The following is a 14,473-nucleotide window of genomic DNA, read 5'->3' as shown; positions in this document are numbered from 1 at the left end:
GATAGACAACGATAGTTGATAGGTGAAGGCTGGCGACCGAAGCTTATTGTGGTGGTGAGTAGGTAGAAAGTTTGCAGTTGAAACTTCTTGGGGAAGACTGAAGAGGAATAATGTTGCTGGCTACGCTGCATAGTGTTAGGTTTGATTTTGATGGAGTAAATGCTGAAAAGTCGGAGCTCTCAATCATCAAGTAATGAAAATTTTTAAAAAGGAATGAATATGCTGCACATGGGAATCAAATCTTGAATGTAAAGGATATCATAATCAACACTTTTAATCAACTTATTTAATTTTTTCTCCTGTTTTATATCAATAATTATTTTACAAATTTAAATAATGTCTAATAGGAGTATCTACCCGAATACTAGATCGAATACCCCAAAATCTCGGCCTTGGTTTTGTACCAAACATTTCTATTGTTTATCAAATACTTCAAATCAAAAACTATCTCTATCTCCAATCTAAAAAACTTGTGCATGCCACACGACAGTGCGACATCTAGCTAGTTAGCGTTAAGAGGGAAAAGGGCGGATGTGATCCGATAAAGTCGACAGTGAGAACGATTATCACAGAACAGAGGATCCTTAAACAAAACCCCTAACGGAACCAAGTTCAATTCAAGGGATCCTACTCGTATTCGGTGCCGGATCCGTGTCAATTCTAACGGGGAAAATCTGTTGTGATCAGGTATCAAAGCCTATAACTCTAGCAAAACCCTAATTACCTAGGTTTTAGTTACATCTATTTTTTATTTTAATTCTATATTTTCATTGTCAATGGTATAGAATTGTATATGGAATTTCTATTTTGTATAAAAATTGAGTATTGAATTGGCTTTAATTTGTGGTTATTAATATGGTGAATACTGATATTAATTATTTTTGAAGTATTCAGTGATGAGTCGTGTGAGTATATATTGGTAACCTCTTGAGTTTGAGATTATGTTAGACTTTTGGACGATTGGTGGTTGGAAAAGTTTTTGTATATCTTGATTGAGTACATGTAATTGGTTAATTTGGGATTACGTAGGATATTTGGACCAGTCAGCAGTAATGAATTGATCCGTATTTGCGCAAAATGATGCCTTGAGTACCTTATAATTGGAGCCATTTAGTTGCATTGCTGCTACGAAATGTTGCTGATCACCTTCTGTTACCTCTCTGTCATGTATTGTTTACTGATTATAATTTGGTTGGTGACGAGCAAGCAATCGAGGATAGGAAAAAGCAATAGAGAATGTGCTTAAAACAAAATCAGTTATAAGTAGAACTGAGGCTTCAGCCTTCATCGGTTAAAGACTTAAAGTCACTTTTATTCTAGAACTGTTGGTTTAAATTTAGTATGAATATTTTCTTCATAGTCTGTAATTCATCTTGTGTTGAGTGAAGATCTTTATGGGTAGTTGAAATATTTTCAATTGATCAGATTGCTTCACTGTTATATTTTTTGTTTCCTTTCTACAGTGTTAATAGGCTGCTCAGTCATTTGTTTCCTTTTGAACTGCAATAAGAACCATGTCTGATCGTTTGACACGTATTGCAATTGTGAGCTCTGATCGGTGCAAGCCTAAAAAATGCCGTCAGGAGTGCAAGAAGAGCTGTCCTGTAGTTAAGACCGGTATGCCTTTGTTTGTGTAACCCAGTTAGTAATTTTTGTGTGATAGTATTACTTCACCTTCAGTTACCTATTTACCATCTTTTATCTCATGGCTAAAGTGATTTGCTTGCTTATTATTAAAAAGGTCGTCTAAGGTTAGTGACTTAGTGCCTTGGGCAGGCAATGGATCGAGTGCCTTGATACAGCTGGGCGAGGTGAGACAAATCCTTAAGGCGATCGTCTTAGAGGGCTTTGTAGCGCCTAAGTCGAGCGCATCAGAATGCCTTTCAGGGCTTTTTGGTTTGTCTCAGAAGGATCCCATTTGACTCACCAAATATATTTATCTTCCCTTATTTTAATTCACTTCTCTTTTTCTTTAATTCTCTCCTTCTTTTGGGTTTTTTGGGTTCTTGTAAAGTTTTTATTTTGTTTTATTAACTGGGTTTTGAAGTGCTTCGCCCCCAATTACCAAAAGCTAGCACTTTTTCCAGCCTCCTAAAGCCTAGCTCTAGTGATCCTTAGCATTTTAGGGTGCCTACATCAGTTAAAACTAAGCTTGCTTAGGCAATTTCAGTTTTTTTTTTTTTTTTTTCTTTCATACATTCATTATAACAATTGTGTGGCTATCATATTTGTTGATGCATCTCAGTTTGAAAATTTGGAGATAATGGGTGGTAAATCTGACTATAATGGATTAACCTGAAATGTTATTTGTTGGTCTACTCATTGTCACTCATCTTGTTGCAAGGCATTGGTTTTAAAATTCTTTTTTTCTACCTCAAATTCAATTTGAATGGGAGGACGGAGCTTGAGGGGCATTTGTTCTTGTTGCTGCTATATTTTGTGCATGTGTGCCTTCATGTGTGCTTTTTGTCGTGTGGGCTGATGGGGGAGGATCTTTATAAATATGCCCACATATGTGCTTTTGTTCACTAAGCTATGATGGCGGACAAGGAGGCTCGTTCTTTGAGAAAGTGGGTAGATACTTGGGCGTAACTAAAATTATGTCTCACTTATAACTCATGACACCACGCAGTATTGTATAGCTGGTAAACCCTGTGATTTGTGTATGTTAGTATGTGAATGACTCCTTATTGTTCATTTTCTTTATTTCAGGCAAACTTTGTATTGAGGTCACTTCTGCATCAAAGCTTGCTTTTATTTCAGAGGAATTGTGCATTGGATGTGGTATTTGTGTCAAGGTCAAATTAAATTCATCCTTCATCCTCACTCATCCATACACGTTTGCACAAGCACATTCGTTGTTGCTTATCACACCTAATAGCTAATTTGTAGCCCAATTGTGTATGCAGAAATGCCCTTTTGAAGCAATTCAAATTATTAATCTTCCTAAAGATCTTGACAAGGATACAACACACCGTTATGGTGCCAATACCTTTAAATTACATAGGTAAGTTGTCCTGGCCTCCTGGGGTCTTTGACATGGTATTTTCTAATTTTCAGTTTTAAAGTGAAAATATTTATTCTCAGGTTACCTGTCCCGAGGCCAGGTCAAGTTCTTGGCTTGGTAGGAACAAATGGTATTGGGAAGTCAACTGCTCTAAAAGTTTTGGCTGGAAAATTGAAGCCCAATTTGGGCAGGTTCAATGTAATGTGCATAATTACGCTGATTCTTTTAAGTGGTTGTTGACCTCTTCAAGGTATTTATTAGGGAAATATATCTTTTGCAGAACCCACCTGACTGGCAGGAAATTTTAACATACTTCCGCGGATCTGAATTGCAAAACTATTTCACACGCATATTGGAAGATAATCTGAAGGTAGAAACATTGATGGATTGATTTTTAGCTTCATGCTCTTGCTTTGCCTATTTTACTAATTAAGGTGTGCTTGTCTTTATTTTTATTTTCTTCTAATTTCTCATTAGTTTTAAAAAGTGCGCCATGGAGCGCCTCCAAGAGAGGCTCTAGAAAAATCGCTTCTCTTAGTTTGGGGCCTTTGGGCTCAACGAGATACTTGAGGGGCACACTTTTGTGCGTTTTTAAGCTTTTACCGCTTTTGCTTTTCTTTGGGACAAGCCTTTTTCAATAATATGTCATAGACAATTAGACAATAAAAGTTATGTGTTAATAAAAGAGAGAAGAAAGGAATATTTTCTTGTTTTCAAAGAGAGATAAAGACAAAAGGGAAAATAATGATATACTTGGAATCCTAAAAGCATGCGGCTCAGTGCCTCCACCTAAGGTATCTCTTTTTTTTCGTTTTTCTTTTCTATCTTATTTTTTGTTGATGTTTTCTTTTCTTCTTCTAAATTTGTTATTTTTTCTTTTCTCTACTTCCTTTGGCTTTTTCATTTTTCGTATTTTCTTTTTTCTAGTTTTTTCTTTTAATTTTTCTCTTCGATTTATTTCTTCTACTTTCGGCTTGTATTTTCTTTTAATTTTGCTCTCTCTTTCTTTATATTTTTCTCTTCGATTTTTAAGTTTCTTTTATTCTTTTTTCTTTTTTAATAACAATTTGACAACTGGATAGAGATAATTAGACATAATGCCTAAAAAAGTGGGTTTTTGGTACCCTCTTAATATTGTTGGCTTAATGCAACATTAATATGAATCTTGTATAGCTTTAAGCATCAAATATGTTTTAAATGGCTTTCTAAGCTTTTGGACAAAATCCTGCGCCTCAGCCCTCACTCACCACCATATGCTCGCACTTCCACGTCGCACTTATGCTCCGGCACCTTCGTGCGCCTTGCCCCTTTTAAAACTAAGGTTCATGTGATCACTTGTAATTTGTGTTTTTTCTGTGTTGTTGCTGACATGTATATATCTATAGGCTATTATCAAGCCTCAGTATGTGGATCATATTCCAAAGGCAGTACAGGGAAATGTTGGACAGGTCCTTGAGCAAAAAGACGAGAGAGATATGAAGGCTGAACTCTGTGAAGATTTGGAGCTGAACAAAGTTCTGGATCGTAATGTTGGAGATTTGTCTGGTGGTGAACTGCAGAGGTTTGCAATTGCAGTGGTGGCTATACAAAGTGCTGAGATATATATGTTTGATGAACCCTCAAGTTATTTGGATGTAAAACAAAGGCTTAAAGCTGCCCAAGTTATTAGATCTTTGCTTAGGCCAAATAGGTATCTTTGTGTACTTTATAATTTGACCTTCCATATTTTTTTGTACTGGACAACACCCGCTAAAGGTTCTTTTTTACTGTGCTCTTTTTTTCCCTTTCAGCTATGTCATTGTGGTGGAGCACGATCTTAGTGTTTTAGACTACCTTTCAGATTTCATATGCTGCTTATATGGTAAACCAGGTGCATATGGGGTCGTCACTCTGCCGTTTTCTGTAAGAGAAGGAATCAATATATTCTTGGCAGGATTTGTACCCACAGAGAATCTTCGTTTCCGGGATGAATCTCTTACTTTCAAGGTAAACTGACTTTTCACGTAAATACATATGCTTTTCCATTTTTTTTTTGTTAATATTAGTTTTTGTAGGTTGCTGAGACACCTCAAGATAATGCTGAGGATATTGAGACATATGCTCGATACAAATACCCTACCATGACGAAAACTCAGGGTGGTTTTAGACTGCGTGCTGTGGAAGGTGAATTTACAGATTCACAGATTATTGTGATGTTGGGAGAAAATGGAACAGGAAAGACAACTTTTATTCGTATGCTGGTATATTCTCCTTCTGTATATTGAGAATTCTGTAGGTGATAAATCATGGTTTTGGTTATTGGAGAATAAATAAATAAATCGGTGAATTTCTGAGGTGAGGTTTTTTGTGCTTTAGGATTGAAATGTTTTCAATTGCAAATTTTCAGGCTGGTCTATTGAAGCCTGATACTGTGGAGGGTTCTGATGTGGAAATACCCGAATTCAATGTTTCTTACAAGCCCCAAAAGATTAGTCCAAGATTCCCAAACACTGTGAGGCACCTATTACATCAGAAGATAAGGGATATGTATATTCATCCCCAATTTGTTTCAGATGTTATGAAGCCTCTTCAGATAGAGCAGTTAATGGATCAAGAAGTTGTGAATTTATCTGGTGGAGAATTGCAGAGAGTTGCATTAGCTTTGTGCCTGGGAAAGGTAAACCTTGTGTTTCTAAGTCTCAGTTAATGTTCTGTCGTCTTATCTCCCTTTGGCTTCTTTTATTGCCTTATTTCTTGATTGCTAATAGTATTTATATGCGGAACATACATTGGAAACATGTGCCTATTATGGAAGAGTGTCCATGTGGTAGCATTTTCTCCTATTGAATTCATTCTATTGCCTACAAAGTTGATGGCTGAAATGAATGTTTTTTCTCAAAATATTGTATGTTTAACATTGTGCATAATCATACAGCCGGCAGATATCTACCTGATCGATGAACCTAGTGCATACCTGGATTCTGAGCAACGTATTGTGGCTTCAAAGGTGATAAAGAGATTTATTCTCCATGCAAAGAAGACTGCATTTATTGTTGAACACGATTTTATTATGGCAACATATCTAGCCGACAGAGTCATTGTATATGAAGGGATGCCATCCGTGGATTGTACGGCAAATGCACCTCAATCATTGTTGACTGGAATGAATCTTTTCTTATCTGTAAGTCTCCCTTTTTAATCGGTACTTGGAAATGTCTTGGATTAAGCTTGAATTTGTGGTTGATTGATAGATGATAATTGTGTCTTAAAGTTGGAAAGTAGCAAGATCTTTTGCATTCTGAATTTCATTTTGTGATGTGTTTTGTAACTTTTATTACCTTATCCTTGGAAATTGCAGCATTTGGATATCACATTCAGAAGAGACCCAACTAATTATCGCCCAAGGATTAACAAGTCAGAATCCACAAAGGACAGGGAGCAGAAATCTGCAGGAACTTATTATTACTTGGATGATTGAGATTGATGTTTGATTCCTCCTCCTCAACAATCTGCTCTGTAGCTTAAATTTCCTTTTGATGGTAAAGCTTCAGTATGTGATTCAGCTGTGTTTACACTTTTCAATTTCTGATGCTAAACTAGATTTTGCGGTTGCAAGGAGAGTTTATGCTTTTTCTGTGTTTGAATTTCTTTTCTTTTTTAGCCTGAGCCTAATTCATTGGATCGGTGGTCTAAACTTTTTGCAATATAACATAACTGAAATCGTGAATTTATTTTTGCTAGTATCACTTTTTATGGATTTGTTTGTTTATCTGTTCAAACCAATATAACATAATTCGCTAGCTAATTCGCCTTTAGAATTCGCGATTTGCTCAAATTTGCCCAAAAATAGCCTTAAACCGACCATAATTTGCCTTTTTCGAATCGCAATTCGCCAAGAAATTAGCGAATCATGTGACACTGGTTCAAACAACATGACCAAATTCCTGATGGATAGTTTGACTATGTGTTCATTCCGGATGATACTTTCCCAGATTTAGTGTTTTGAAGGGTGAAACGGTCTTGTGAGTTTCACATTGCCCCAAGACAATCTTCAACATATATTTACAATTTTTTAGTTTAATAAGGTTATTTTTCTCTATATAGTCTGTGTTTTCCACAAGCTGAAGTCTGAATTCTAATTATGTTACATCGGATGTTGCAGGAGTTGTGCTACATCTTCCACCACAACAATAAATTTGTCGCTGAGGACGGGTGATGAAGGTGACTATTATCTAATCCTCATACAAATTTATGCTTCTGAATCTATTTGTGTAGCATTGGATCTCTTCTGTAGTCATCAATTTTGCACCGAGTTTAGGCTTGCGGTTTGGTAAATCGCCAAATTAGTGAGTAGTGAGTGGATTTTACCTAAATTAATTTTGGCTTTGATCAGATTCAGCGTGTTTTTTTTTTATTTTTTATTTTTTATTTTTTTTGGTATTGATTGATATTTGATTAGAAATTAGAATGTCATTTTGACGAAGTATAATAATGTGTGAGATGTAATGTGTCTGATTAGAATGTATTTTGTTTTTCATTGAGTTTATTAGGTTTGTAGTTCAGTTTCATAATAAGTAGATACGTTGTAAAAATGCGTACTATATTTCACAATATCTGATACTGATATAAATGAGGGTTCACATTTCACAGAGGTGATAGGAGTATATAATTCAATAAAAGGAAAATTTGAAAATAAATAAGCTTACTTTAAAAATAATTTTTTAAAATTAGTTTTTGTGATATTTTAATTTTTAAAATAAGTGTTTTCATGCCAAAGATGAGGTTAAGTATTTGTTAGCTTTTACTAACAGCGAACAAAGAAACTGATTAAAAAAATTTTAAATTTTTTGTTCGTTGTTTACTAACAGCTAACAAATAAAAGACAATGTCACACTATTTGAAAGGAAAAAAAGACAACAAATGTTGGTACTCTGTGATTTAATCTCTCTTCTCATTTTAATTCTTTAATTCTACAATTATTAACATAAAAATTTGTGCAATGGACGGATTTATTAGTATTAAGATATAAAAGTATTATGATTTTTAGACACTTATGTTATTGTTATCAAGTTGAAATTTTTACATTAAAATTTTATAATAAATATAATTATAATATAACAATGCCATCTCATGATAGATATATTTTTTTCACTCCCCGTTAAAGTATACTAATTTAACTAAAATTAAACTAAAATGACTAATAATATACTATTATGTCAAATATTATACTATACTATTACGACTAATAATATATTAACACTAAACTAACACGACTAATAATATAATACGACTGATACTACACTAATACAATACTAATAGGACTTATAATATACGTACTAATACGACTAACACTTTACCAATAAGACTATTAATATACTAATAAAACACTAATATAATTAATAATGTACTAAAAATACACTAATAAAACTAAACTATACTGTACTACTAACGCAATACTAATACGAGTAATAGTAAACTAATATAATATTAATATGACTAATACTGTACTAATACGACTAATATTTACTAATACAATACTTATATGACTAAGGATATACTAATACTATATTTATATAATTAATAATGTACTAATACAATATTGATACAATTGATTATATACTGATATTAAACTAACACAACTAATATTGTACTAATTCGACTAATAATAAATTAATACTACAATAATACGACTAATATTTTACTAATATGACTATATTTTACTAACACAATATTAATATGACGAACCATATACTAATAATAATACAACAACTACAATAATAAAATATTAAATAAAATGATACAAAATAAATATTTTCTATGAATTGTTTGTTTCCCTTGATATCAGAGGTTATGGGTTTTGGATATGGCTTGTTGGTGGAGCTTTCTAAATATTATTTTTAACGTACATGTTACTATTTTAGTCATAGATTAATTGGAAAAATGGTTAGAATTTTTAAAATTTTTCATTTTGGGATGTAATTTGGAAAAAAAGCTTTCAGATAGGAATTTCATAATATTTCTCACTAACTTGTTAGTCGGAAATTTTGACTAAGTTTTCGACTATTAGATGTTAGGCGGAAATTCGATTGATTTTCTATTAAAATAAAATATCGACTACATTTATTCCAACTATTTAAAATAGTTAGAAACTAATCATTAAACCTATACTGTCTGATTTCTGGCTATTTTAGGTTATCGGTTGAGAAATTTTATTTTGTAATATGTTAATCAAGATAATATCTCACCTAAATACCTTATTATTACTCTTATGGAGTATAAAAGATCTTGTTTTCTTTTAATTTATGTAAATATTCATATGAGAAAATTATTTAAGATTGGAGGGTGTATAGTTTAATTATAACTAAAAGATAGTACAAATTTATAGGAACATTGACCGCATCAATAAATAAAAGGGGAGTAGAATCAAATTTTCTCTCATATGGAGCAAATGCAATTTTTTTTTACAAGATTTTTGATTTGCTTTTCACCAAACTATCGTATAATAAATATTTTTCAAAAAACAAATCCTATAATAAATAAATAAATATATAAAATAAATAAATATATACAAGGGAAGGAAAAAGAGAAGATATGGTATCGTGTATGATCTATACTCCAAGTCGTTTAGTTCTTAAAACAATGTCTCTCGAACTCTTGTCCATTTGATATAATACTTCCTCTCATTCAAGATTTTTAACATTGTTTATCAATCACTCCTAAAATTTATATTTTATTTTTAATTTATAAGTTATAACATAATTAAGTATTATCTTAATTCATTTCAACACAAATCATTAATATCAATTTTTTACAATTTTAAATTATGTACTATTAAATATATTAATGCTAAATTATTGTATTGACAAATATGCCCAATCAAATGACACTATAATTACTTTAACTAAAAATATGAGTTTTTTTTGAATTAAATTGTATTATTTCAGAAAGATAGAGAGATTTTTATACTTCCTTTGTTTCATATTACTTGCACTAAACCAATTTTTACACTGTTTTTCATTCTATGGTAATTTACATATTTTAACTATTATAAAAGAAAAAAACATAGTTATGTGGGATCTTGTTTTATTCGTCTCGTCGCATATTTTCATAATAAATTTTTATAATTTTTAGTTATGTATAACTATAGATATAAATGATCTGACCGACATATTGACTTGCGCAAAAATTTATTAGGTGTAAGTATTATGAAACAGATAAACTATCATTTATTAATAAATGTCAAAGGTGAGGGTATATCTGTAATTCCCGTTTGCTTAATTAGGAGGGTTTTCAATTTTCATAAATCAGCCAAATATTCAATTAACACTATATTTATGTGCCTTTTCTCCAGCTGCAAACCGCCTTTCCCCAACTTGCACATGATCTCACTCAGTACGTAATACTTCTACTTCTACTGTTCTACCTAGCAAGTACAACTATCCCTTATCTCCTACCAAATTTACTACTACTTCCTATTCAGCTAAATTGTCCCATTTTTTTTTGGCACTATTCACTTATCACTCTTAATTTGTATTTTACTCTTAATCTATAAGTTAAAACATAGTCATATGGGATCTTGTTTGATTCGTCTCAATACAAGGATTATTAATATCAACTTTTTATAATTTTTAATTAAGCATAATTTGAGATATTAAGAGTTAAAATGTTGCCTCGGCAAGTGTGAAAAAACAAATGGGACAATTGAGCTGAATAGGAGGGAGTATTTTTTTAGTTTGTCTTATCAAAAATGTTTTGTATTTATTTTTTTATGACTTATATTCTTTTTATAATTCTAGTTTATAATTTTCAGATATTTTTTTAAAGAGATTATTTTTCAAACAAACGATTTAAAATAAGAAGTTTATATTCTTATTTTCTCTTTAATTTGTATAAATTAAATTATTTAGTCTATACATTTAACAAGTCTTTCGAAGAGACAATCTTTTATTATAATTTGTATGTAAATTTAATTTACTTTTTTATTTCATTCATATATTTCTTAATACTTCCACGTAATATATATAACTATTATTTTTTTTTTTCGTTTGTTCACTAATTCAATGAAAGGGAGTGACTAGAAGATATCTTCTAGAATAATGCTTCCAAGTTCCATCGTACAAATGTACAATGTATAGGTAGTCTACGTTCATAATTTAGAGGTGATCATGGGCGGCCCGGCCCGCCGGCTCGGTCCGAAAAAGTGAGGGTTTGGGTATCAAAATATGGTCCGATAGACGGGTTTGGGTAGAAAATAAGTGACCCGATTTTTTTTGGGACGGGTTTGGGTTTTGGTGTTTGGCCCGCGGCCCGGCCCGAAAATGTGTGGGTTCATGATTTGTTCTCTTCTTTGCAAGTCAACAATAAACAAATACCCCACTAGGAATATTAAGCTCAACATCTAATATTGCACCTACATAATTCTCGGCACATAATTCTTAGCCGCACTACTCTTCTGAGCATTGAGCATCTAATATTAAGCTTATTTTCCCATATGGCCATATCATATGAATTATATCATAAGCACAACCAATTAATTGTAATTTGTATAATATGTAATATGTAACAATTATTTGTTTATTTCAATTATTTGTAATTTGTGTTTTAAATTATGTATAATATGCAACAATTGTATTTGTTTATTTTAATTATTTGTAATTTGTGTTTTTAATTATATATAAATAATATATAACATAGGCCCGCATAGTACGGGTTTGGGCAGGAACTTTTTGGCCCGCACTTCGGCCCGGTCCGGCCCGCATTAATGGGCAGATTTTTGCCTCTTGGCCCGGCCCGGTGTTTGATCACCTCTAATTCATATGCATTATAGGTGATCATGGGCGGCCCGGCCCGCCGGCCCGGTCCAACCCTGCCCGAAAAAGTGAGCGTTTGGGTGTCAAAATATGGCCCGATGGCGCGGGTTTGGGTAGAAAATAAGTGGCCCGATTTTTTTTGGGACGGGTTTGGGATTTGGTGTTTGGCCCGCGGCCCGGCCCGGCCTGAAAAAGTGTGTGTTCATGATTTGCATTTTAAATTTGTTTTATATTATGTATAATATGTAACAATTGTATTTGATTATTTCAATTATTTTTAATTTGAGTTTTAAATTATGTATAATTTGCAACAATTGTATTTGTAGTTTTGTGAATTTCTTTGTCTTTTTTGGTTTTATTTATTTTAGTTTTATATTTTTATTTTTTTGGTTATTTACAAATCACGGTGATTGATTAGAAATTATTAAATAAAAAATGAGAGTTTTTAATTTAAAGCATTATTGATGAGTGCTTTTAGATTGGATAAATAAATTTTACATAAAAATTTAAAAATTATAAAGTTATTTAAATTTTACATAATATATATAAATAATATATTACATAGGCCCGCAAAGTACGGGTTTGGGCAAGAACTTTTTGGCCCGCACTTTGGCCCGGCCCGCATCAATGGACAGATTTTTGCCTCTCGGCCCGGCCCGGTGTTTGATCACCTCTAATATGCATGTATGTTCAATGTATAGTTTTGATCGATTTATCATAAACTATGTATAGCTAAAATTATTCCCTCCCATATTTATTTTTTCATTTGTCATTTTGAATTGTTCTATTTATTACCTCATATAGAGAATCTTTATATATACATTACAAATTTTTAATAATTAAACTTTATTTATTTTATTTTAATATTTTAATAATATTTATGGTCCCCACATATTTTCCATTAATTTCATTTTAATATTTTAATATTATTTATTTGGTATTCAAATGTTTCTCACTAACTATACAAAAATATTTTTTCAATAATTACGTTCCTTATATATTTTTTTCACTAAATTTCTTTTAATATTTTTATAATGTTTATAATCTCACTTTTCCTCTAATACAAAAAATTGATATCAAAAAATATATGACTAGATAATTCATATAAGATTATATAAAATTAAGTTTAAAGTAAATAACACCCATAAGCCTTATATGCGAGTATTTCAAAACGGACCAAATACAACTATATATAGTAAGTATCTCCTATTCTAACTTCTAAGCCTTATTAATAAAAAACCAAAGAAAAAAATGTTGCCTAGTTTTAAAGATTTAGAAGCAAAGGTAAGATTCAAATCTAAAGAATCTTTTACAGAGGTATTTGATAATTGGCTGATACTTCAAAAGCGGAGCCTAGATGAGCTGAGGTCAGCCGCGAAGGCTTACCCCGAGTTAATCATAACCGAATCACACAATGAGTCAACTCAAAAACTCGCGGAGCTCGTGAACCGAGTCATGAGTCACTACAAGAATTATTACCGAGTCAAATCCGAGTCAATGAAACAAAACGCCCTGCAGATGTTATCTGCTACATGGAGGTCGAATCTTGAGAGTGCGTTCCTCTGGATAGGTGGGTGGAGACCAAGTATGGCTTTTCATTTATTATTCTCAATCTCCGGGTTGCAACTCGAAGATCAACTCAGTGAGTTGATACAGGGGTTGGAAACGGGCGATTTGAGAGACCTTTCATCGAGTCAACTCATTAAAGTCAACGAGCTACAACGTCAAACAGTTAAGGAGGAGAGGGAGTTGACTGAATCCTTAGCTTCACAACAAGAGACAGTTGCTGACTCGTCCATGGTTGAGCTCTCACGTGACGCTACTGCATTAACATGTGATATTAACTCCGGAGTTCGTGAGCGAGTTGGAAATGGTGAGTCAGTGAGTGAACGAGTTGAGATAATACTTGAGTCTAAAGAGGATAAGTTAGAAGAAATATTTAGGAAGGCAGATGATCTACGGTTGAGAACATTAAAGAAAGTGGTGGAAATCTTTAGTCCAATCCAAGCCGTTCATTTCTTGATAGCAGCTGCTGAGCTTCATCTTAAGGTGCATGAATGGGGAATGAAGAAAGATGCACAACTGCATTAATTATTAATTATAGAATAATAATAATTTCAGAATCTTAATCTATAATTAATATTTAATTATAAATTATGCAAGATAATTATAAATAGTTTTCGTGCGTGTTACTACTTACTACTAGTGAATGTCTTTTTAAAGGAATGATTCGCCTATTAATAAAGAAAACAATTCCTATTTTGGTGCTAATTGAAAAAAATTTCCTAAAGTAGTTTATATAGGCAAAGTTCAACACTAAACTACTTTGTTTTTTTTTGGAATTTTCAAATCTCAATGTAAGCTAAAATAACTGTTGGAATATTTTTTAAGGGATTGAAGAATATTTGAAAATATTTTCAATTTGCGATGAAAAAAAATAAAAATCACTTCTCTTGATATTCCTATAGCTAGTCACAACTACTTGATGCATTTGAGACTTGGATCAATCTGAGTAAAATAACAGTTTAAACTAAAGAAGAAAAGTTATAAACTTATAATGAACATTTAGATACAAAATTATCATTGGACGTTGATTTATTTTTAGAAAATTTGTTAATAACAATTTTAACTCTGTCTCGTTAATTCAAAAAAATTCTTAGTATTGGTAAACTCAAAA

At 32.1% G+C, this 14,473-nt stretch overlaps 2 protein-coding genes across 2 annotated transcripts; both read left to right on the top strand.

Annotated features, from left to right (window-relative positions):
• Positions 1-399: 399 nt before the first annotated feature.
• LOC130828173 (ABC transporter E family member 2-like) lies at positions 400-7,917 on the top strand. The gene is made up of 13 exons (XM_057694010.1): positions 400-687; positions 1,464-1,617; positions 2,713-2,798; positions 2,910-3,007; positions 3,088-3,205; positions 3,288-3,377; positions 4,393-4,697; positions 4,798-4,993; positions 5,062-5,247; positions 5,394-5,663; positions 5,922-6,167; positions 6,345-6,525; positions 7,149-7,917. The coding sequence occupies exons 2-12, from the start codon at positions 1,515-1,517 to the stop codon at positions 6,462-6,464; spliced, it is 1,818 nt and encodes a 605-aa protein (XP_057549993.1). The 5' UTR covers positions 400-687; positions 1,464-1,514; the 3' UTR covers positions 6,465-6,525; positions 7,149-7,917.
• Positions 7,918-12,941: 5,024 nt separating this feature from the next.
• Positions 12,942-14,087, top strand: LOC130828172 (protein DOG1-like 3). Its single transcript, XM_057694009.1, has one exon. The coding sequence runs from the start codon at positions 13,048-13,050 to the stop codon at positions 13,885-13,887; it is 840 nt and encodes a 279-aa protein (XP_057549992.1). The 5' UTR covers positions 12,942-13,047; the 3' UTR covers positions 13,888-14,087.
• The last annotated feature ends 386 nt before the right edge of the window (positions 14,088-14,473 follow it).

Source organism: Amaranthus tricolor, chromosome 12, assembly GCF_026212465.1.
Source record: "Amaranthus tricolor cultivar Red isolate AtriRed21 chromosome 12, ASM2621246v1, whole genome shotgun sequence".
Lineage (NCBI taxonomy): Eukaryota > Viridiplantae > Streptophyta > Magnoliopsida > Caryophyllales > Amaranthaceae > Amaranthus > Amaranthus tricolor.
Note: the sequence above shows the minus strand (reverse complement) of the source record. Positions and strands in the feature narration are given on the sequence as shown.